The 24,341-nt window shown below is 29.5% G+C and overlaps 5 protein-coding genes across 9 annotated transcripts; 4 read left to right on the top strand and 1 right to left on the bottom strand.

The window, feature by feature from the left end:
* The first annotated feature begins 34 nt into the window (after positions 1-34).
* Positions 35-1,637, top strand: LOC108563549 (GTP-binding protein 10 homolog). Its single transcript, XM_017922255.1, has 6 exons — positions 35-264; positions 323-540; positions 600-818; positions 876-1,114; positions 1,172-1,295; positions 1,361-1,637. Exons 1-6 carry the CDS (start codon positions 134-136, stop codon positions 1,594-1,596), a joined length of 1,167 nt encoding a protein of 388 aa, XP_017777744.1. The 5' UTR covers positions 35-133; the 3' UTR covers positions 1,597-1,637.
* LOC108563547 (probable tRNA N6-adenosine threonylcarbamoyltransferase, mitochondrial) lies at positions 1,594-5,044 on the bottom strand. Of its 2 annotated transcripts, XM_017922252.1 has the most exons (8): positions 4,926-5,044; positions 4,366-4,465; positions 4,172-4,305; positions 3,851-4,107; positions 3,585-3,792; positions 3,382-3,530; positions 1,852-1,997; positions 1,594-1,793 (listed from the first exon to the last, which is right to left on the bottom strand). In XM_017922252.1, exons 1-8 carry the CDS (start codon positions 4,930-4,932, stop codon positions 1,646-1,648), a joined length of 1,149 nt encoding a protein of 382 aa, XP_017777741.1. In that variant the 5' UTR covers positions 4,933-5,044; the 3' UTR covers positions 1,594-1,645. The 2 variants fall into 2 exon arrangements, with proteins under 2 accessions (XP_017777741.1, XP_017777740.1); XM_017922251.1 differs by lacking the exon at positions 4,926-5,044 and having other exon boundaries at positions 4,366-4,616.
* Positions 2,141-3,350, top strand: LOC108563548 (sister chromatid cohesion protein DCC1). The gene has a single exon (XM_017922253.1). It carries the CDS (start codon positions 2,175-2,177, stop codon positions 3,342-3,344), a length of 1,170 nt encoding a protein of 389 aa, XP_017777742.1. The 5' UTR covers positions 2,141-2,174; the 3' UTR covers positions 3,345-3,350.
* Positions 4,772-10,361, top strand: LOC108563545 (transcription factor mef2A-like). Its single transcript, XM_017922250.1, has 7 exons — positions 4,772-4,900; positions 5,040-5,209; positions 5,267-5,551; positions 5,607-5,755; positions 5,828-6,583; positions 8,014-8,490; positions 10,107-10,361. The coding sequence occupies exons 1-7, from the start codon at positions 4,890-4,892 to the stop codon at positions 10,245-10,247; spliced, it is 1,989 nt and encodes a 662-aa protein (XP_017777739.1). The 5' UTR covers positions 4,772-4,889; the 3' UTR covers positions 10,248-10,361.
* Positions 10,362-12,472: 2,111 nt separating this feature from the next.
* LOC108563515 (aquaporin AQPAn.G-like) lies at positions 12,473-22,840 on the top strand. 4 transcript variants are annotated; one of them, XM_017922209.1, is made up of 8 exons: positions 12,473-12,671; positions 16,875-17,057; positions 20,696-20,874; positions 21,512-21,655; positions 21,716-21,823; positions 21,881-22,018; positions 22,394-22,474; positions 22,587-22,840. In XM_017922209.1, exons 2-8 carry the CDS (start codon positions 16,922-16,924, stop codon positions 22,719-22,721), a joined length of 921 nt encoding a protein of 306 aa, XP_017777698.1. In that variant the 5' UTR covers positions 12,473-12,671; positions 16,875-16,921; the 3' UTR covers positions 22,722-22,840. The 4 variants fall into 4 exon arrangements, with proteins under 4 accessions (XP_017777698.1, XP_017777699.1, XP_017777697.1 ...); XM_017922210.1 differs by lacking the exon at positions 12,473-12,671 and adding an exon at positions 12,926-13,024; XM_017922208.1 differs by lacking the exon at positions 12,473-12,671 and having other exon boundaries at positions 16,618-17,057.
* Positions 22,841-24,341: the final 1,501 nt, after the last annotated feature.

The following is a 24,341-nucleotide window of genomic DNA, read 5'->3' as shown; positions in this document are numbered from 1 at the left end:
CGTTACAGGTAGTTATGTTGCCAGAATCTTATAGAATTAAAGTTAAAATTTGTAAATATAACCTAAAAACTACGTTTATTTTATGATATTTTGGATATTATAAGAGGAGCATGTTCCAAAAGTACTCAGCATAATGGTTTTTATTACGAAAATATTATTCTTTGCAAAGTCAACCAGAATTCCCAGACAATACGTGAAAAGTGGTTTCACAGATTCGCTAAGACTTTTTGTCAAAGGCGGTGCTGGTGGTAATGGACTACCAAAGTAAGTTGAGATCAATGTATTAGTTAAAGGTATGATTAATGACTATTGATTTAAATAGATTTGGTGGTATTGGGGGTCAAGGTGGAAACATTTCAGTGGTAGCAAAAGAGTCAATAACACTAGATGATGTATTTAAAGCAAACAGAAGCAAACGCATTTTTGCAAAAGATGGTAAAAACAGCAGTCACAACTTCATACTGGGACCACCTGGTGATAACATTAACATTGAAGTACCTGTGGGTGTAACTGTTTATTCAGATGAAGGAAAGAAACTTGGTAATTGGTTTAAATATGACCATTGTAATATTAACTACAAATCTTATGTAATTACTTAGGTGAATTGAACAAAGAAGGAGACCAGATCTTAGTTGCTAAAGGAGGATATGGTGGACATCCAAAGAATGGTTTTATGGGTAAAAAGGGGCAATCATATTCAATCAAGTTGGATCTGAAGTTAATTGCTGATATTGGTTTGGTTGGTTTCCCCAATGCAGGGAAAAGCACTCTACTAAAAGCAATATCACATGCAAAACCGAAAATTGCGAATTATCCATGTACGATTATACACTTAAAACATTTCTATAATGTGAGATTATATATTTGAATTTTAGTTACCACAATCAGACCAAATTTAGGTATAATTATGTACAAAGACTTGAGGCAAATATCCATGGCTGATCTTCCTGGATTAATAGAGGGTGCACACAATAACAGAGGAATGGGACACAAATTTCTTAAACATGTAGAAAGAACAAAACTCTTGTTATTAGTTGTTGATATCAATGGATTTCAACTTGGTCCACAGTATGACTTCAGATCATGCATAGATACCATTGTTTTATTGAATAAGGTTATCTAATCTAGTGGTAAATGTATGCAAAACATTCATATTATTTCTTTTTTTTAGGAATTAGAAATGTACAACAAGGATTTGCTTAATAAACCAGCAATGATAATTATAAACAAAATGGATTCAGAGGGAGCTATGGAGACTTTCAAAAGTATAGAAGATAAAATTAAAAATTTATCAGGTAGTAACATGATGCATTTGAGGATAAATTGAGAATTGTTAATAAATGTTTGCCTTTTTTTTTAGAAATTTTCAAAGATTATCCTGAAGAGTACAGACCTGAGCAGGCGCTCAAATTCGAAAAAGTGTTGGCAATATCGGCGAAAGAGAACGTAGAAGACATCGGAATGGTCAAAACTAAGTTGAGGAAGACGCTGGATGTTTTCGCTGAGATTCAAGAAGAAGGTAAACAGGAGGATAATAGTGATATGTTTAAAAAAATGAAAGATGACCTGAAGGAAAGGGCGCCGTTACTTGTGTAATAACCTTGTATGTATGGAATAAATTTTATTGTTTACGTTTAGAAGCGGTCTACGTTTCATACAGATTACCTAATTTTATCCATTTACAACTTATGTGAGCATCTGTGACCTCTTTGATCATGTTTATACCTAATGGACTTCTTTTTTCAATATCAACTGAATCAAAGTCTTTCATTACACCCAAATTCTTCCGCCACCTGTTAAAAATACAATCAAGAACATCTCTTTAATGGAACTAATTTAGAAATTCCTCACCGCTCTATGCCATTCCATGCAATCATTACCCCATTATCAGTGCACAGTTTTGGTGGTGGTCGAACCAATCGATATCCTATTTCATTGCAAACCACTTGTAAAGCTTTATTTATAAAATTATTGCAAGCCGCGCCTCCAGATACAACCTATGTATTAAAAACAAAATTAACAGGAAATAAATTAACGTTAAATATAAATTAAAGTTTTACACAAAAGTTTTGAAAATTGCTTTAAATTATTGATATTCTTATTAGAATGTGACCAACTTCAGATCTATGAAATGGCGCGAAAATGAAATGTTTAGGTTATGCAGTTAATGAAAGATGGAAAACAAAGTGGATCAAGCAAATAAAGTATTATTATCAGCAAAACTGACTGAAAGCGATGTGTATCCAGTGTCTGAAATATTTACGTTCCATCCAGAGTTTGCTGAAGTGAGTGATTTCAAGCTATTGGAACTGAATCAACATTTAGAAGAAGAATTAGAAAAAGGTGATACACTGTATATAAATGGATCCAGCTCTGATAACACAGTTCTTTGCACAAACACAAACACCTTCAATGTATTCACAGCAGAAACATCAAACAGCTTATTAATAAGCAATGGATTGAAATTGCACAACAATATAAAAGATGAGAAAGAAAAATGTGTGCATGATGTGACTGTTGTAGGTATATCTTATGAGTACTTTGTAGTGGCTCAAATTAAACCAGACTTTAATAAAGTAAAGCAACTGCTGAGTACAACAGTTTATAGAGGCAAAGAGCATGAATATGAGGTTGATGAATCTAAACTGTTAACATTTGAAGACTTATGGATGAAAACACAAGCATCCAAAGAAGAATTGAAAAGTACCATAAAAGATTTGAATGTTGTTACTATTAACAACAAGCTGAGAATCTTAGAGTTTGAGTATCATTTTAGAGTGTTGTCCTTCATGTTAAAATTAATAGATGAATTCTCATGGAACTTAGAACAAATATGTTATGAAGAAACTGTTAACTCTCTGGTGGATTTAGTACCAAGTGATATTATAAACAGTATGTTCAGTATGTACACAGAAGAAACAAAGATGATTGATGGCGTTCAGCTGTACAGGTACAAGGAACGAGAGGTGTGTCGCTTTTTCGCGCAAGTTCTGTTATACAGCGCTGGCAAATTTAATTTTAAAGACTTCATGCAAGCATGGGAAGAATCTGTACCAGAGGGTATGAAGGTTGAGGAAAACATGCTGCATGGAATTGCCCTGATCAATAGAAAGTCAATGCCAAATGTGATATGGATGTTTTCAGAGTTTGATTTACCTGATACTATAAATGATAGGTTCAAGGTATTGTTTGAAGCCAAAGAAAGGTGGTCCTATGAAGAAATAGCGCCGTACATCGCTAGATTAACAACTGATAAACTAGATGTGAATGCATTGCTGGCAAAGCATGCCAGAAACTTTAAAGTTAATGATGTTAAATATTACTCCTCCAAGCACTTGAAATAATGTTGATGTTTGTTTTTAAAAATAAAGATTTACTTACAAGTGTTTGTTTTTCTTCAGGTATTAAATTGTGGAGTTTCACAAACTCAATTGCTCTCTGGACTCTGTGGCACAAATGTCTAGTTACTGTCAATTGGAATCCAGCACATAGATTAAACACGTCTGGTATTAATGCATCAGCTTCAACATCTAATAACAAAATTACATTAGAAATTATTAGTGTTGAAATAATTTCATATTTACTGTGCAGTTTTTCTTGTTGAACAATGTGTCTCCAAACTTGGTTTTTAATTCCTGCCAGACTAAAATTGCAGTTCTTGTATTGCAGTAGAGGTACTGAGAATTTAAATTGCTCTGCATCTGTGCCTTTGGATGCTGCCAGCTCTATTGCTTGTCCTCCAGATAGTGTAGCAAACTCTGGTAAATTCATCAGTTTCATCCTTCTTGCCATCTGAAATTCACTATTTAGATGTAAAATACTTTAAACAAAACCATTTTTTTTTTGTTACTTTATCAAATGCCTCTCCAGGTGCATCATCTATGCTCTCACCAAGCAAAAGAAACTTATCCACATCTTGAGCTACAACCAGCAGACAATGACCACCACTTATAAGAAGTACCAGAAAAGGAAACTCAATGCTGTTATCATGCATGCGACATGTAAGGGCATGTGATTCCATGTGGTGGATAGGTATGAACAGCTTTCCCTTAGTCCTGCATAAATGCTTTCCATATTTCAAACCTATTGATAGAGACAGTGGAAGACCTGACAACAATAACTAAAAATTTAATGATCTATCATTTTGATTAATTCAATTGACTACACTCACCTGGTTTCACTGTCGTAGCAACAGCATCAATTTGACTGAAGTCTATATTTGCCTGTTTTATTGTTGTGTTTACAACATTTTCAATATTTTGCCTATGCAAATTCTGGGCTATCGGAGGAATGATACCTCCATTTCTTAAATATGATTACATTTAAATTATCATTCTTAATATGTTATTAAATTATTTAATATACCTTAAATGGACCAAATGTTGTGAATTCAAGCATTCTCCCAATATATGCCCCTCAGAATCTACAATGGCACATCCAGTATCATCACATGATGTCTCTATACCTAGAATAATAGCATTTCTATTTGTAGAGTAAAAATGTTTGTTAATGAGTGGTCTTGATATTTTCCTAATAATTGTTTTCAACATTGTTGAACAATAATACGCGTTTAAATTTCAATTATAGGTTAGTTTAAATATTACCGAATTGTAATAACATTGGATAATAAGCTTAAATACTTTATTGAGTTAAAATTCTCTAATTGAACGATTTAATTAAGTTTAACATTGTATTATTTCTAACTATTTTAGAAAAATAACTGGAAATAATTAAAATTTGAATTTAATTTCTTTATTAAATTATGTTGGCGGCATTGTTTGAAACGTCAAAGTATGTCAATTGTTAATTAGTTTATGGTTTGGTTTGTTGGTTAAGTGTTGTGAGTTTAAATAAAATAAATTGAACAACATCTAGAACAAAAAAACGTTATGTCTGATAGGTAATTATAGAACTAAAATATTCACCTTTCATATTAACTCTTTCTTTGAGAGTTATATAAATCAGTTGAGAATAACAATACTCAACATAATCTATGTCACTATATGATTCATTTTCTAGCAACTTGTTTTGTTTTTCAGCGTTGATGCACTGTTAGGCGGCGAAGAGGATGTCGGAGATTACGATATCAAAGATGATGAGGAAGATGCTCTTCTTGAAGATGATGATGATGGCAGTCGAAATAATGAAGAGACAAAAGATGTTTTAGAACTAAGTATAGATGATGCACTAAATGAAGATGATGATACAGGTAATTTTCACAATTGAAAAATTAGTTCAGATTAGTTATGAAGATGTATTGTTTCAGAGTTGAGTGATTCAGAAGGTAGATCAAAGTTTTTGAATGAGAGACAGACAGAAAGTAATAATACTCCCAGAAGTTATAACTATCACAATAATTATAACAAGCAATACAAATACATAAATAATAATGTGACCAATAACAGGGGCAGAGGTATGAGAGGTCACTTTCGAGGCTTCTCAAGAGGCAACCATAGCATTGGAAGGCATAAAACATTTACACCTAGGTTTGAGCCTCCACCCAATAAACTGTTTATAAATCCCCATTTTAAAGGACACACTCACATTAACTGTAAGTAGTTCTGCAATGTAGTTGTACATTGAAAAGTAAATTAATTGTTTTTAAGATAATTCACAATGGGAGCAGAAGCCTAAATCTTTACCCCATGTTTGGCATAATAAGCATCAGAGCCAGCCTTCTAATGATTATCAAGCACAGCCCATTATGCCTGTTAATAATTTCCAATCACAACCACAAGTCCAACATCAGCATCAGGTATTTATTATATTTACAACATTATATTGCGTAAATTCATTATTAATCTGATATTGTTAATTTTATTTATAGATGATGCACAAGCCACCAGTTCACCAAAGATTAGGAATTAATAACAGTTCGTACTCTCCGCAGCAAGTGAACAGCAACTATGAACAAGAGCGATTTATGGGCGTGAATCAGATGCAACAACCGCCCCCTGTTGTTAGCCCAATCAACAACCAGTATAATATGCCGCCGACTTACAACCAACCTCCTCCAATGTACCAGCCTCCAGTGAATAACATGTCTTACAACCTTAACCAGTATCAGCAACCGCCGCAAAATGTATATCAGCAGTACGCACCTCCCCCGCAGCCGCTTATCCATCAGAACACTCCTCCGCCAATCTTCAATCAACCTCCACCTCAGATCTATCAGAATGATTCCCATACATTCAACACATTCGCTCCGCCTCCACCTCAAATTCAACAGTACAATGCGAACGATAACAATTACAATCAAAATTATCATAACAACTATCAACAGCAGCAACACCATGTTCCAACGCAGCAGCAGCAGCACCACCAACAACAACACCAGAAACAGCAACATCAGCCGAGATATCAACAAGCCGATGCGGTTATTACTCCTGTCATTAATAGGCAGGTGTTTTATAACAATCAGCAGAACTTTGGAAAGCGAAGAAACGACAGAAGGCCGGAGGTCGTCGATGACTACTGCGTGAATAAAAGGAGGAGTTACGAAAATAAAGTGCTGCATCAGGTGCAGACGGTGGAAACGACACCATCAAATAACACCACCATATCAACAACGCAATACCAAGCGGTGAGTATTCTTTAATTTCTTCACAATTAAAACAAGTAAATTCAATATTTTATCCGAGTTTGATTTGATAGTGACCATAAAATAAATAAGCGATTTCCTTAATTGCTGTTCTTGCATTAGCACAGTTAATAGCATAACAAACAAATGCATGTTCAGCATTATTTTTTCAGATTAATATAAATATTAATGTTAAGTAGCAGCTTTAAGTAAAGATAGAATAAAATAAAAACATTACTACTGAAAGTTGATGAAAAATAAACGATAAAACTAGAATTAATAATAATTCAGTTTAAAGTTGGTGAATATTATTAACATTACTATAATTAAGATTGTTTGATTTGAGTCAATCATAAACATAAATGCATATTTCAGTACTCAGTTCTCATTTAGCACATTGAAAAAATATAGCTACGTCTTCACATGATGAATTATGAGGCATGGATTTTGATTTGTGTATTTGTTTAGGCATGGCCAACTGCAGACTGACTCTGCAAAATCCACGCCGCACAATTCACCATGGTTTTCTTCGGTTCGAAAATACTTCAGATATAGCGGAAGAAGCGAAGTTGAGCGCGAGAACATAACTGAAAAAACTTGTTTTGTATTCCAAGTCTACAAGCTGGCATCTATACAACACGGTGTACGGCTTATTGAAGCTTTAAATTAATTGACTTTTGCGTATATGTTTCTTTTTAAGTTTCAGTCACATGTAAATAGCGCAAGAAAACTTGTTTTATATGAATAGAAAATAGCGTTGAAGCGCTTATTTAATACTATATTCATTAATGTAAATTCAATATATCTTGTAAAACAGAATAGAAAGAATCGTGAATTTAAATTTTAATCACTACATGTAAATAGTTAACTTATTTGTATTGACTAATTATAATATTTAATGTAAAGTATAAGTAAATAAAAAATTACGGTCTTTCCACGGCGTAATTAAATAAATATATACTTTTTTCCTCATTATTTATATAATGTAATTATATGTATAAAAGATAGTTTAATAAAAATAAAGGTATTCAATTTTATGGTTACTTCATACATGTTATTTGCTCAATTCGAGTCTCTTCCATGTGAAATTTGCATTTATGTTATACATCAGTAATAAATGAAAGTTTGCTAAATGTATTTAAGAGTAATAAGTGATTGTAACAGAAGATGTTTTCTAAAGAAATTTTTAAATCTACCATTTTCTTTATTATACATTATCGGCACCAATTCTTGTAAAAAAACACACATGGTTGATATTCAAAGAAACTTTGTAATTAATATAAATAATTTGTAATTATATAATGTCATTTTAATTAATGGCAATTCGATGCTTATATACTAAATTTAAAATATTAATTAATGTTTGATTGCAATTATATAATATGTGTACTATCGATTAGATTTAGGTAATAATGTAAGTAACGTTGTTATAGTCTGCAACCCCTGAAGTAGTGGAGGACGAAGAGACGAAAAAGTACCGAGAGAAGATCGAGGAGCAAAAGAAGTTGCGGGAACTTCTGCTGGCACAGAAGGAGGAGCGTCGGAAGATAGCGGCAAAGAAAAAGCAAGCGGAGGAGGAGTACGAGACCGTGGTTAGCCCAAAAGAGATACTGATGAAGGCGGTGCAACCGGCAATAATACCGGTTCAGCCGCAGAGAAAGCTCGCGGAGAACCCTGCCAACCAACAAATGGTTCACGCGAATCCTAATCTTAAGGTTATAAATGCGACCGAAGGCGGCAATGAGAATAAGGTAGACAAGGGGCAGCTAAAATCCTTTTTGAGCAATAGAACGATATTCGCAAAAGACCAGAGCTTAGTTGATACGTCGCTTGTAGTTGTAAGCAACCTCGCTGCTGGCACGTCCGAAGTAAAGTTGCGCAAAATGTGCGAGGGCCTGGGTGACATACAGGTAAGCTGTGATAATTTTATGAAACAAGAATCGGGCGAAAAGACAGTTTTGAATAGGATCATTAAAATCATTTAATACAATCATTTCTCGCTACAACTCAAAGATCATCACTATAATCTCTGTTCTTATCATTCAATTTTCATTTTGTAAATATGTGCATGAAGTATTGTTTATGTTTGTTTTTTCTTTTGGATTACATTTTTTGTTACCGCCAATTTTTTTAATTTTTTATTTAAAATTTAATGAAATAAATATTCTGTTTTTCCTCTAGCATTATCATTTACTTTTCTATCGGAATTCATTGCGATTAATTTAAATTCACCAATAACAATTGTTCATCATTACAAAAATCCTGCAATTTGCATATTTCATACAAACTTGTTATATTCCGATCATACTTCATGAATTTTTTAATTATACCTTACAGTTTTACATTTATTTTTTTATATAGTTTTCAATATATTTTGTTTAAATAAATCGTAGTTTTTAGTCAGATCTCGCATTTCAAATAATCGAATTTGAAAAGATTATAATAAATATCGTTTTTATTAGCAAACCAATTATAATAGTTTCTTAGTTTTCCTCGAAATGTTACGCCTATTTATGGGCGTTTTACAGTTAATGGGCGGAGTTTGCCGTTTCATGAATTTATTACATGCTAGGTTTTGTTTCTATTCACTTTAAGCTACTATAGTCTTCAACCATATATTCAAATATATATTATGTTATGTCCTATTTTTAGCATAAATTGCATTATTTATTCATAACATTTTTCTGTTTCCTTTTATAATCCACTTTCTGCATTACAAGCAAAGTTTATTATCTTAAAGTTTTTGTTTGTGAGGACCATTTTTTTAAAATAAACAAAATCCCTTCCAATCTTCTGAGTCATTCATATTCTTGTAAAGCTTCTTCCCCCATTCACTCATAACTTATATAACATGACATTATATACCGTCAACTAATAACTATACTTTCGGTACATATTTACGAAAGTTTAATAGCTATTTCTTTATACATTTCTACCTAGTATTTTTAGATATTTAATATTTATTTTAATTATGTGATTCATAACTTAATGCACGTCATTTTTTTTAATCTTCGTTTCAATTTTTAATTATTTAATTGCTATTCTATTGGACACAAGTATAGAAATTTGTTTAACATAATAACTGAACTGAATTAAAATTACGTTACGATGTCTTTTTATATATATTAAAGTCACGTTTATTGTGACGATGTTCTTCGAGAACAATATTTATTCCCAAAAACCAAAGTCTTGATGTTCTTAATTATCTTTTTTAAAGAACATCCATTTCAAGAAAGTGATAGTGCTTTATTTATTTTTTACATAAATCAAATATTTAAGTGTTTTCTTTATCGAGATGGATTTTCGATGAGGGAGTTGGACACGATGAAACACGAAAAGCAACTGTGATACAATTATATATATATTATATATATGTGATATAGTTATGAAAACGATTGCTCAAAAATCGAAGCTGCCTTATTCTCAAGCAAAGTTGAACCAAATTGTGGAGAAGATGCGTTCCTGTTTATTTATTTCTGATGAAATTTGTAGCATGTTCATTCATACGAAGTGTATATATTTTCAGAAAATCGATTTGTCACCAAAGGAGCGACAAGTAACAATACATTTTAAAAGTGTTGCATCCGCTCATGCGTTTTATAAGAAATACCAACGGTTCATGTTAGATCTCTCGGTTATACAAGTGGCCTTGAAGGCCGTTGGCTGAATCTATGAAATGTCGGCAATTATAAAATGCGTTGACGACGGATGGATGTCGAGGAATCATGTCGGACGATTTTCATGGCATTAAATTGAATGATAAAGCTTACATTATATTCTTTTTTAAGTTTATTAATCTAGTGTAGAACTACTTTCAGTTTTTAGTTTATTGCAGCATTATCACAATCTCAGTTTCCATTTAGATTCAATTAAAACGTTTCATAAACACTCATTCATTTTAGTGCTTCGGATTAATATCATTTTATCTTTTCTTATTAAGTAGATTTAAATTCTAATAAGTCAATTAGTTAGCCTACAAGTTTCTTTTTGTTGATATTTAACGCCAAGAAAATTGTCCGATTCCATAGTGTACGACGTACTACATTACTTTAGATATTAAGTCGAATATAATTTTATTATTTTATAATCAATGAGAGAGAAAACTTGAGAAAATATTTTCTAATGTGTGTCATTAAATAGATGTTAATTAAGTTAATACCTGCACTAAACTCAAAACAGTCTAAATTTTACTGAATATCATCTAACTATCCTTAAATCTGTCATTTCATCTTTCATTGGAATTGAAACAAATTCGACTTAAACATTTTCGTGCTAAATTTTGTATCCTAATTTTATATCTTTTTTTCATTTTTAAATATTTTGTATCAAGCAATGTTTAACTTAATTAACTTAAATTAAGTCACATCAATTAATGTTTCTCTGTGCATTTTTCTTCTTCTAATGTTTGTATAATATTAATTGAGAGCATGTAACGTGCAGCCTATGTCTTAAGTTATTTGTCTTGAAAATAAATCCTTGTAAAAAAAATCTGCGTTTATTAGTTTTATTTTATAAAGTAACAACGTTTTTCATCTGAATGTTATCGTTATTATTGTAAGCGAATAAATCAAATTGTTTGTAAACGCGCTGCGCCTTGTTGCAACAATGTAAGCCGAAGAAAATATCATCATGAACAACAATTTGTATTGTAAAACTCGATGGTTATGCAAGATACCGAAATAGTGATTATTGTACCTAATGTAATTTGTTACAACAAATATATTTAGTACTCGAAATTAAGCAGTGCGTTTTATTTATTCCGAATTGTTGGTGCGATTTCATCAAACAAAAAGCTTTAATGTTTAATTAAATAATAAATATTAATTTTGATTGCTTCTGTTTCAGGTAATGTCTTGGACGAAATACAACAACTATTGAATTATCTAAAAATAACGTGTTTAATATTACATTTAAAACTTACAAAAGGTATTATTATATAATCTACTAATCTACTTTTCTGTTCTATTGCAGAACACTTTGTACATCCTTAAATATTTATGAAACTTTGCTTATTTCGTAGTGTAGTTAATCAATAAAATTTAAAAAAAAATGAGAAAAACATTCATTTATTTAATAATTATTTCAAACACGAATAGAGTCTTAGTCAAACTGTTGAAATATCTACATTGTCTTGGAAAAGGACCCCAAGAGTACCAATTATAATAAACTTGTTCTGAACTGATTGAATTATTTAATTCCTAACTACTGAGACTCCATAACGACAATACCAGACAATATTCCACTGTGTCCAGAATTCCATCCCTGGGACACGACAATCAAGTCTCAAGAAACCACAAAAATATATCAACATCGTAAAATTCACGTTGCATAACAAGAATATAATGATTAAAATATATATACATATAATTTAATTATTTTGTACATTTCTACATTTTAATAATTTCGAAAAATATGTGGTTGGTGTTAGGTTGAAGATTCGAGAAAATTTGTGACGCGTAAAAGAAAACCGCAAATTAAGTCTCTAATGAAGAACAACAATTGTTATATAACAGGGAACTTTTGATCACTACGGGCGTTTTTTTAAATATAAGATTCTAAGATTTGTCATTCAACAATTTCCAAGATTATTTTCGTATAAATTATCGATGGAATTGAATATTTTTAAAGTCTATTTTGTATAAATTCTTATTATATTTATATTGACTCATGTTATTTATAATTACCCATCTTTACTGTTAAACTAAGCAAACACAAATTACTAGTTTTTTGTCTACTAAATCATATAAAACATTATCCTTATTTGTTCGTTTTATAATTCGCTAAAAATACTGTCTATTAACCTTGGAAACTAATACTGCATTTGATAACAGAATGGGTATTTTCCAATTAAATGGAATAAACACATATAGTCTTCGACAGAATACAGTTTTGCGGTGAAACCTGAACGTACTCGTGCGAAACTTGAAATTCCGAACGTCGCGGATGTTATTAGTAAAGTTCTATTCGTGCCGGAAATGATGGATTAGCATTTGCGAATTTAGCAGCTTCAAGTATACATACGTACATGCATGTCTCAAATCGGAAACGAAGGAGGAAGTCAATGTACAAATAGTCTGCATTATAAAAAAAAAAGTAAGAAGCGGTGTAAACGTTCGGAAATAAAAATTAATTCGGAACGCGCACATAGGAACATAATTGTAAAGGTCTCTTAAACATGCCACGCCGCTGGAATAATATTACTACTATTATTGTTAACAACAGTAAGAAATACAATTATATTTAAAACAATGTTTGTAGTAGGGATATTCATGGTTTTTCTTTCATATATATATTTACAGACATACAACTTTATCGGTCAGTCATTCATTATTTTCAACCTGAATTTACCGAGAAACAATTACTATTGCATATACAAGTTGTGGTTTTCATCAAAAAATAATATTATTTGAATCGTAGATTGGATTTGTTTGAATTGAATTAAAGGTAAGTTCCTGTTACTCAATTTTACTTTTGGAAAGTACAAAACATACTAATTCTTACGAGTAAAAATACTGAAAAACTTTAAATTTAATATACACATTAACAGAAAATATAATTTTGATGTACAAATAATGTTTTTGTAACTCGCAAATGTGTCTAAATAAAAAGCGTGAGTAATGCATTTTTATTATTGTACATAGAATACCCATTACTGATAACATTATTTTGTGGTAAATAAAATTGCATGCATTTTTTTTAATAGTCAATTAATTGCACGGTGTTAATCGAAGTGGCGGAAATAATTCTGATGCACGAATGTTGCGTAATCTGATTCATTTCCAAAGCATCGCGTTTCTTATGTTTGATATAAAAGAAATCGTTGATAAATGTTACATAACGGATTTGCATGATTCTTCGATTTGCATACCAAAAAAAAACATTACGTTTGCTAAACTTAAGGATCTCTGCTGGAACAAATGAATATAACTGATGAATTAAAAAAAATGCCAATTTACTGATGTTATCAGACAATGTTTAATTGGGTGCATCGAAAATGCTTAATTAAGAATTAATTTTAAATAAAAAGTGGAATGTAAATAACTGAAACTAATCAAAGTCTGGTAAAACAGCGGTTCTCAACCTATGGGTTGCGTTAAATTTTTAAAGGGTCACAAAATGACAGCTGTCAGATTGCGACAAAGCGTCAACAAATTATATTATTAATAAATGGGTCCTAAAATGACAGCTGTCACCTTACCGACAAAGCGTCAAAAAATTATATTATAAATAAATGGGTCTTAAAATGACAGCTGTCACCTTACGATAAAGCGTCAAAAATTTATATTATAAACAATTGGGTCGCAAAATGACAGCTGTCAATTGACAAAGCGTCAAAAAATATATTATAAAAATTGGGTCCTAAAATGACAGCTGTCAATTGCGACAAAGCGTCAACAAATTATATTATAAATAAATGGGTCCTAAAATGACAGCTGTCACCTTACCACAAAGCGTCAAAAAATTATATTATAAATAAATGGGTCTTAAAATGACAGCTGTCACCTTACGATAAAGCGTCAAAAATTTATATTATAAACAATTGGGTCGCAAAATGACAGCTGTCAAATTGTGACAAAGCGTCAAAAAATATATTATAAATAATTGGGTCCTAAAATGACAGCTGTTATCTTACGACAAAGCGTCAAAAAAAATATACAATTGGATTGTAGTATAAATACAATCAAATATGTTGCGACGCGGGACAAAAATGTTGAGAAACGCTGATATTATAAATTTGAATTAGTTTTTTTTTACAAACTGTATATAACTTTCTATTCGGTTTCCATCGGATAAATAATATTTTCTTCATGAAAACATGAGTGCGATAACATTTAATTGTGACCTTAGTCAGTGAAGTACCGCAACTTCATAAATACCTTGGATTTTAATTATTGTACGTATCGATAAGAATATGAGAAAATTATAACATTAAGTTATAAGTTATATAAGTATCTAAAGGTTATTAATTACTATTAATCAAGTAAAATTATCAAAATTTAAGTTAATTCTCCAATTCACAATTTTTTACAACTGATAAAATTCTAAGCCAAATTAACTTCATGAAAGCAAAGTTTATTTTTTCATAAAATGTATTAAACAAAAATGGATATTAAAAGGTTAACAGCTGATATCTTAATTTCTAACATCAAATGTATGCAGCATAAATGAATTATGCATCATTATGCTTTTCAATTGATTATGTGATCAAAATAGTTTTGTTAAGTTAAGGTCATGAATTATTATACTCAGTTCATTATACAAAAAAATAGTTTTTTTTATATTAATATCAATATCCATGTATGAATTAAACTATAAATACATATTAGAAAGTAAATTGACGTATTTTCACAGAAATCTTTAATCGCTATATTTCTATTCACAATTGCATTTAAACACTGAAAATTAAATTAAAATATTATTTTTTAACAGCAAAATTTTTACAATTTTTAGATCTAAATATATAATAATAGAAATATATTTAAATTTCAGAAAAAAAATTAGTCAAAAATATATTTTTAAATCATATATAAATTCATTATTTTTAATTAGATTTTAAGATTAAATGAATTAAATTCAATAAAAAAAAATAATTTTTACATAAAAAGAGGAAATATATACAAAAAAAATTGTAAATCTTGTGAAAAATATGTATAAATAATATAATGACATAAATGTAATGGGTATAATATATTATTGGATTAATGTATTACTTTTGAAGTGTACTATATAAAGCATTTGCAAATATTTACATTTTGATTTGTTTATGAAAAATGTCGAAGAATCAACCTGTTTATCGTCACTTGTCACACACCTTTTTTTTCTTAGCTTAATAAGATAATAATGCGGTAATTCCAGAATGTTAATTATCTCTTAGTTAATTAATGAATAGTTATTAGCTTATAAGTGCATAATTTTTAATTACGTTTTTGAATTTTGAACGAACGCACAATTTTACTATTCAAGTCACTTCGCGATTGTTATTCTTTGAAGCTCCTGACTTCCTGTCCATTAGCAGGTGGCACAAGAAGTCTCTTGACTTGAATTGCTTCAATAATTCGAGTTCATTGCTTCCGTATGTACTGATCAATGATGAAGTTGTTATAATTTTATTACCAAAATAAATGGATGTGTTTTATTTTCATTTCGCTGCAGTTACACAGCGACCTTTCCGGTTGGATGACCGTTTTATTGATGGAACCGTGTTATATTTTTGCATTCAGTTAAAACAGGTTGCCTTGAACTAAAAAAAAAATAAACCAATATTTTTGAAAACATAATTTGCACAATAAAAGTTTAAATTCGCAATAAAAATAAAAACCTTCAAAATTTGTTAAAAATTAGATTCCTCTAAATATCGAATAAATACAATAAAAGTTTGAATTAAAAAAAAATCACATTAAATATTGTAAATTATAAATTGAAGAAAGAAAAGTATTGAAAACTGATAAAGTTTAAATTCGTGGTAGATTTTATCAAATACTTAATGTTGGATATTTTATAAAAGTTAAACAACGAATAGGTAAATAGCAAATATTTTAAAATACAAGTAATTCAATTATTTTCTTTATAAGTGCTTAAATCTGTAATGGTCAGAAATTCCTAAATTTCTAAATTCAATTTTTAGAGTTTCATTTGTAAAATGTATTTGTAACAATAAAATTTGATGCATTTTTAATGAATTCAGAACATGATAATTCCTCTTTCCTTTATATTTTCTAGAAAATTAAGATACAATTTAAGTAGTACAACAAGGAAATATTGCGCCAATATCTAATTTGCGCCCTTGTCTAAAAATCATAGGGCAAAAACAATACTTCCGGTATTAGCTGTCTTGGTATAAAAATCAAGTAGTCAATCGAAATTGAAACAAAAAAATCTCTTAATCTTTGTTTGCGACAGTTATACATTTACTTGTAGATAATATATATAGGGAATATTACAAAATACTACTTCAATATTTCTTTAGAATGTTCACTCTAATCTATATATTTTACTATAAAACATATTTCCACATATTTAACATTGATAGTATGCTGGAATTTAGTTATCAGTTTGCGCAAAGAGAAAAAATTGCTTTTGATGTTTTTTTAAGCGTAATAATATTTTGAAACGCAATTACTCACCGGATTTTATCGCACACCATACAAAGCTCAATTATCGAGCAAAAAAAAATGGTATGCATTGCAATTATTCTAATCATCTCAAAAAACAATGCACATATCAATTTCTTTATATTCGTGTTGTCGCTGTTGCACAACAACCATTGTTGAATATCATAATCGTTCTGTTTTAGTATATAGATTGTGAGCAGGTACCGGGAGGTCTTCATTAGAGAACGCGATGACGATTAAAGAACATATCCCGAGCAACGTGATCAACGGCGTCTGCCTGAGGGTGGCCGATCTGCAGGACATGATGAAGCAGGATTCGAAGGAAAAGTCAAGCGAAAAACCTGAGAAAAAGATACAGAAAAAAGGTAAAGAAGACATTGTAAATATACTAGTTTTATAGATTATCGATTATGATAAGTGTTTAAGTAATAATAATGGTATAATCCAATTTTATCTCAATGCAATCAGATTGTGGACATTGTAAACGCATTTAATTACGTTTTGGAATTTGTCATTATATGTGAGTATAGATTTCTATTTGCTTTTAATAATGATTCACATAACTACGAAATAGTAATAATGGTCTTTTTTTAATTATATTATAAATATTATACGTTTAAATTATTATAATTATTTTTGAGCTCAATATCGAAAACTAATTTAAAATAATAAATTAAATAACAAATGATCAATTTATAAATACTGTTTGATACTATAAGTATGTTAAGCTCTAATTTATTATCAGACAAATGTTCGCATCTTGTGGAATAATAATTATTTATATGCGTAAGTTGTTATCTCACTTAAATATTCAGAATTTACACTTAATACTATTTTCTACATTAATTATCGCATAAAAACAAATGCACTCATTAAAAAATATTTTTACATTTCATGGATAAAAAAGAATATTTTGCAATTACTTAATTAAACATGCAAATTACGTAATTGCTACTTTAATAATATGATAAATTATACAAATAACTTTATAAATATATGAAAAGTTAAACATAAATAAAATTATTTACACAATTAATAATCAATACTTTATAGATATTCAGTAAATTAACTGATTTTTAACAATTAAAGTATATGATTCTATGTGGAAAGTATGATGAAAGTCGTCGAAATGCCTTAATTTTTTTTCCTTTGAACTTTGACTTCCACAATTTTTATGTGCAAGCTGAGGTTTTTAATAATTGAAATGAAATCTAATATTTTTTATAACTTCTAAAGTTTTCAAATAGATTTTGATAGAATTTACGTTGAATAATCTAAATGTATTTTATATTCGATGAACTATTTATGAAATCTAGATTAATTTGTTTAATATGTACATTTCAATTTAAAATTTTGTTATCAATTAATTGAAATTCCACACGATTAAAAATTAATTAACAAGAATAAAGAACCTTCACTCTAATACTAATTGAATTTTATAGTTAATCTTGAGATTTGTAGTTATTGACGTAACATTTCAAGAAATTAAATTTAAAAAAAAAAGAAATGGTATAACTGAAATATTATAAAACTAAAGTAAAGAATTATTATATAGTTTAATGTTTCGTAACAATATTTTTATAGAACCTAATTTACGGCAATGAAATTTATAAATTTCTGAACATTGAAAGTTAATTTCTACAAAACTAATATTTTGTACAGTTTATATAACCAAGTCTCAAAAAATGATATTTTTAATTTACATGTCATGTAGTATTGGTTATTTTCGATCAATGTCATGATTTCATTACTATAATACCTTTATGACTGAAAACACCTGCTCTAAACTTAGCTCAATAATCAGCATACATCTTAGTTATTGCTTTAGTTACATAATTGAATTTCCAGTAATAGTAATTGTGCATTTACAATGTTTTCCTCTATCTTAAAAAACGGTACTAAAGTAACACAAATCATTTCATCTGAGCCAAACATTTTTTCTAAAAACTATAACCGTCTCACCTTTCAGAATATGTATACAAATCAATATATTTTTCAATATTCGATATATTATCGGCCGTATAAAGACCGTAAAATTAATGATTAATTAATTAAAACTCAATTAATATTTGAAATCAAGAAAATATGATAAGCAAACGAATGACACTTATATCGTTATTGCCAATAGATGAATTTTTGGGTAATTTAGTGCTTTTTTCTCGAGAAGTTTGATCTACTGATCAATATGATAGTTCAAGAGATCAAATCGCCAATGCAATAACAAAAAACACCACGTGTCAGAATTGCAATATGTAGATTTCAAAAGTGGAATTTGATTAGTTAATCAAAAAATTTTTGGGATAAATTTGAAATCCAATTAGAATTAGGAGTTTTTAACATACCTGTTCAACAATTCTGCAATCTGCACAAAATACTTCGATACCGCCAAAAAATAACTTATCTGTTTATCACTTGACACATTTTTACGTATTACCATTAACTACAATTCTTTTGTTTCGTAAACATTCAGTGTATTTATTTTTATTTTAGCGAGTACCAACGTTAAATTTTGATTTGTGTTTGATTACAATGACAAATGCAACTGTTTTAATTGATATTAAATCTTAGAAATTGAATACAATTATTTAGATTTAAAAATAACAAATAATAAAAATTAATATTATTAATAATTTATCGATCGAAAAAAGTTTGTTATCGAGTGTAAGATAATCAAAAAAAAAAAGTGATTAACGTAATTGAAATGTCAACTTAATAATTATATGCACGATTAGTAGATTTTAGGAATTCTCAAAAAAAAAATCACGATAAGAGCAATATCAATAAATACTAATCCCGTTAATCCGATGCACACACACATATTTTTTATTTTTTTTTGTATTTTGGTTTCGATGTGTTTTGTGAATTATTTACTTAATTATCACGGGAGCAGATTAAGCGTCACAAATAGAGACCAGATTCTGGCGTGCAATAAATAAAAGTGGCGATTTATTGTTGTTATCATTGGAGGCGTTATCTGTACTACATTAAATCAGAACGATATAGTAATGTGTAACTGATTTCGAATGGCATTTATGTTTTACCCTCGAGTGGTGATCCACATAAGAAAAAAACTGACTTGACCATCTTCCAATTGATACTCTGCACTGAACAACGCTATAATGGGAAAAGGTATTTAAAGTTATTAGTTAGTAGATTGAGTAACAATTAGTTCACAAACGTTTAGTAAAATCTTCATATAGTATTATAGTATTTTATAGGCTTTAATAGAATTACATTATGATTATATAAAGAAACAGAAGATTTGTGAACTTTGTAATTTGATTCAAATCACAAACAATACTGATATTAGACTTATCATCGAACGTGCATTTAAAATCTAATCGGTTAGAATCTTTTGAATTAATTTTCAGAAAAAAATAAGTATTTCATAAAGTTAAATTTACTAAGTGTGGTATTATGTAACACTTAGTAAATTTAGTCCTTAAAGACTTACTTTTGAAATAGTTTTATGTATATAGAGAAAAAACATAATTATTACTAAATAATTAAACAATACAAAATTGTTATTAATTTCCGTCATATTTAAATAGGCGTAGACAAAGAGACTTCAACAAAGACAAAAAGAATATACTTTTTCTAAAAAATCTCATAAAACTTTTGAATATAGTATAAAAGTTATTTAATCATTAGATAAATGGGTTTTTGCGATAACTAAAATGAAATATTAATATTATTAACTGGAATATGAAGTTTTTCTTCTATTAATCGCTAATTATATTATTGAATTCAGTTTTTTTTTATAACATTTCCATCAGCTATTTTCGTGTTTTCTTAAGAATTTGTTATAAGCCATTTATAATGTTTTCAAAATCGTAAACACAGTAAACATTTAAAGACGCAAGATAATCCACACTCGCTCGTAAACATTTTCGTCGTAACGCAGGTAGCGGCTGTTGATTCAGGATTACGTAACCATAGTGCACAACTGTTTGACTTTATTTATTAGCTCCATGACAATATTAAAATGTTTGTTTTATTGCAGGACAGAAAACCACGTACCAGCAGCCCAACATGATTGCTTTGCTTGTGGCAGAGTTCTTGGGAACAGCTCTGCTTTTGTTCTTAGGATGCATGGGCTGCATCACCGGGTACGAGGAGACCTACATCAGTCATTACATGCCTTCGATCACCTTTGGTCTTACGATCATGATCATTATCCAGGTAAATATCGACATAGTTCAAGTATTTGGAATTCCGAGGAATTCTAATGAGTATAAATGATAGCGATATCGATTAAGATTATCTAGATCGGAGATACCGTTGACCAATTAACTAAATTCGATTGTTGAAGTAATCGTTTATGCAATAAGTGAAACAAAATATGAGATTTCTGTTCAATTTATTTGCAAAGCAATAATTATTGTACAATCATTTAAATTCATAATTTCATTTAACATTTTTCACAGTTCTTGTTTGCTGTTATTCTATTAATTAAGTAATCTATAAAGGAAATACAATTTAATTTTTGCCAATGCAATAACTTAAAGTCGAAGGCGATTCAACGGAAAGTCGTTACTCATTTGTTTTATTTTGAACTAGAAGGTTACTATTGAATTCGTTACTTTTCAACCATTTTTATCTTACTTGAATATATAATTAAAATTCCGCGGCACACTTAAATTTCAATGATATAAAAAGACTAATTATGCTTCTTATTATGCTTTATTCTTCTTTTGAAAATAATCCTTAAAAAACTACAAATGCGCTTGAAAACCTTTTATTTAACCAATCGTTCATAAAAAAAAAACATTCAATTTTGTTGGTAATATTACAAAATGTATTAATTCAAATTTTGTAGATTTTTGGACACATCTCTGGTGCTCATCTGAATCCGGCCGTGACCCTCGTCAGTTACATCTTCGGACATCTCGATCTGAAGACGGCTGGAATCTACGTTGTCGGTCAATTCGTAGGAGCAATCTTCGGTTATGCAGGTTTAAAAGTATGCATCTGATTTATGGTAACAACAACAAATTGAATAACTTACAATTACAATTTAAAGCTGTTGGTACCATCTGAATACATCGCATCTCCAATCTTGATCAGCGAAAACGTAACGGCTTCCGGCTTCTGCGTGACGAATACTCACGCCAAAACATCCACCATGCAGGTAAATATTCAGAACTTTCAACACACACGAACAATTTTCATTGATTTGGATTTGCAGGGTTTGGCCATTGAAACCGTGATCACAGCTGTCTTGATCCTGGTTTGTCTTGGATTGTGGGACAGGAGGAATGCACAGAAACAGGACTCAGTCCCACTTCGTTTCGGTTTCATAATTGCCGCACTCGCAATGGCAGCGGTAAATTTTACTTTTAATTATTTCTTATAATTAGCCATGAAATAGTATTGTTATTTAATTATTGTTAATTGCCATAGTAATCAAATTGATTTGACATGAAACTAATTGAGTTGACGTTTAACTAAATATTAAATTTTAAACTTTTAATTAACTAAATAATTTACAAGAAAAAGTTTCAGTTAAACAAAAATTTAGTGCTTTTTTAAGTTATTATTTAAAATCATGCATTATACAACTTAAAGTGATGTTTATTTATCTATCACCTAGGTAACGAATTAATTTTATTTAAATTTTATGTAACCAATATTTGATGAACAAAACTTTTCCATAATTATTTAAAACATAAATTTTAATATTTTAATTATTGTTGTTTAGGGTCCATTCACTGGTGCTAGTATGAACACAGCCAGGAGTTTCGCACCGGCTTTATTGAATGGCGTTTGGACCAATCATTGGGTGAGTGATGAAACAAAACATTTTATATTTCTTATCGAATTACGTGGCTGATCAAATTCGATTTAATCGTTTTTCAAATAGTATTTTGATTGAGCTATTATTGTTATTATAGATCTACTGGGTTGGACCTACACTGGGAGCCGTCATAGCCGCCTACCTGTACAAGTTTTTGTACGCTATTCCTGATGAGGCGGAGAATGAAGATGAATACGATGATATTTCCTTGCAAAAGGTCGATTCGAATTGATAAGATTGATTGTTATTGATGAAAGATATTTTTATTGTACAGTTTAGATAGTTATTTATTTAATTGTGATTTTAATTAAAAATAAAAACTTGAAATAAATTCTCTTCAATTTTTGCTACATCATTACAGATTTGTTTTACCCCATTTTGATTTGTTCGCGTTTTACTTAATTACTGGAAATCTAAGATATTGAAAAGAAGTAATATTGGAAAGAAATATAAAATGGAACCTCGCTAAACGAGTATATTCCGGATTTTTACTTGTATAGTGAAACAATTTTCCCCATATACACTAAATATAAATTAAAATACGATAATGCGTTCAATTTTGCGAGTTATTTTTCTTACAATTTATTTTGCTCGTTAAGCGAAGTTCCACTATATATTTCTGACCAATATTACTTCTATTCAATATATTAGATTTCCAGTAATTAAGTAAAACGTGAACAAATCAAGGAACAAAACAATTTTGTAACAAAAGATCTAGTCAAAAAGATAGGGGATTTATTGCACTTAATAAAATTAGGAAAATAATACCTGTAAAATATATAATATAAAAGGTGAATGACATACTGCTATCTCCAGTTACTTGAAGTCAGTATTAGAAGAAGCATCTAGTTTGCAATTTACATGATGCATGAGGTATGCTACTATCCGCATGATTTTGATATGGAGGTGCATGAATCTTATATGGGCATGGATGAAGACTTCCAAGACGATCACGAAACTAACTATGGCCATATAGAAGATGTAGAAACCATGAATATAAGTAGAATTCTAGAGAGACATGAAATATGTTTCAGTCCTGAAGGACTCGTTAGGATGATGTCCGAGATATTAGAAAAAGAGAAAGAAGTATCTCAACACCCTGATGCTAATAATTACGATGAGGGGACGATGCACCGAAGCGATATAACAGAGTCATGAAGTCTGCTATAGCCCACCACCTGATATTATTGAAATAGAAATATTTATTATAAAACATCGTTTATACAAATAAAAATTAATAATTTTGAAAATGTATGTTGTATTTTTTTCATATGTCAATACAACGTGGAGCAAAAATGTTGAAAAACACGGATTTACAAGACAAAGGTACACATTTGTTAGTAATAACTTTAAAAAATTGATGTTATCAATGGCAAATGCAGGAGATTTTAAAAAAACCTAAACAATTTATAAACAAAAAATCAAAATATTAAATTAAAGTTTACATTCTAAAATTATATATAATTAATAATAATCGAGAACGAGGTTTTTCTCTAATCTCGTTCTCAAAAATGAAAGATTATTTAAGTAATATTTCAACACTTTTCTTAGATATAATATAATTTGATGAGTTTTTTTTACATTTTGAGTTATATGTATTTATTTCATGCTTTTCAATTAATGTATTCTTATTGGAATAATTGATAAAGTATGACAAATTAACATTGAAATGCTTTAAAAAATTATAGAAATCAAAATCCAATCGAAACAAATGCTTTATTTGGAGATCACAAAAGCAATGTACTAGTCTCCAAATTAATAAAGTAAGTTAGGACTTACTTGTATCACGAGGTACTATTTAGACTCAAAGAGAGAAACGTTCTACTTTTCTATTTCTTATTGATTTAAATCA

This window comes from Nicrophorus vespilloides, unplaced genomic scaffold (genome assembly GCF_001412225.1).
Source record: "Nicrophorus vespilloides isolate i.1.1-1 unplaced genomic scaffold, Nicve_v1.0, whole genome shotgun sequence".
NCBI classification, from domain to species: Eukaryota; Metazoa; Arthropoda; class Insecta; order Coleoptera; family Silphidae; genus Nicrophorus; species Nicrophorus vespilloides.
This window is presented reverse-complemented; position numbering and strand designations above follow the sequence as displayed.

Excerpts from the sequence above, each read along its gene's own strand:
- LOC108563548 (XM_017922253.1), top strand. The coding sequence starts at position 2,175 with ATGGAAAACAAAGTGGATCAAGCAAATAAAGTATTATTATCAGCAAAA.
- LOC108563515 (XM_017922209.1), top strand. The coding sequence starts at position 16,922 with ATGACGATTAAAGAACATATCCCGAGCAACGTGATCAACGGCGTCTGC. Across the intron at positions 17,058-20,695 it reads GAAAAAGATACAGAAAAAAG|GACAGAAAACCACGTACCAG; the intron begins GTAAAGAAGACA and ends GTTTTATTGCAG. Across the intron at positions 20,875-21,511 it reads CGATCATGATCATTATCCAG|ATTTTTGGACACATCTCTGG; the intron begins GTAAATATCGAC and ends CAAATTTTGTAG.
- LOC108563545 (XM_017922250.1), top strand. Across the intron at positions 5,210-5,266 it reads AAATGAAGATGATGATACAG|AGTTGAGTGATTCAGAAGGT; the intron begins GTAATTTTCACA and ends GTATTGTTTCAG. Across the intron at positions 6,584-8,013 it reads CAACAACGCAATACCAAGCG|TCTGCAACCCCTGAAGTAGT; the intron begins GTGAGTATTCTT and ends ACGTTGTTATAG.
- LOC108563547 (XM_017922251.1), bottom strand. The coding sequence starts at position 4,550 with ATGTTGAAAACAATTATTAGGAAAATATCAAGACCACTCATTAACAAA. Across the intron at positions 4,108-4,171 it reads TGCTACGACAGTGAAACCAG|GTCTTCCACTGTCTCTATCA; the intron begins GTGAGTGTAGTC and ends TATTGTTGTCAG. Across the intron at positions 3,793-3,850 it reads CTGGAGAGGCATTTGATAAA|ATGGCAAGAAGGATGAAACT; the intron begins GTAACAAAAAAA and ends AGTGAATTTCAG.
- LOC108563549 (XM_017922255.1), top strand. The coding sequence starts at position 134 with ATGGTTTTTATTACGAAAATATTATTCTTTGCAAAGTCAACCAGAATT. Across the intron at positions 265-322 it reads GGTGGTAATGGACTACCAAA|ATTTGGTGGTATTGGGGGTC; the intron begins GTAAGTTGAGAT and ends TGATTTAAATAG. Across the intron at positions 1,296-1,360 it reads TAAAATTAAAAATTTATCAG|AAATTTTCAAAGATTATCCT; the intron begins GTAGTAACATGA and ends CTTTTTTTTTAG.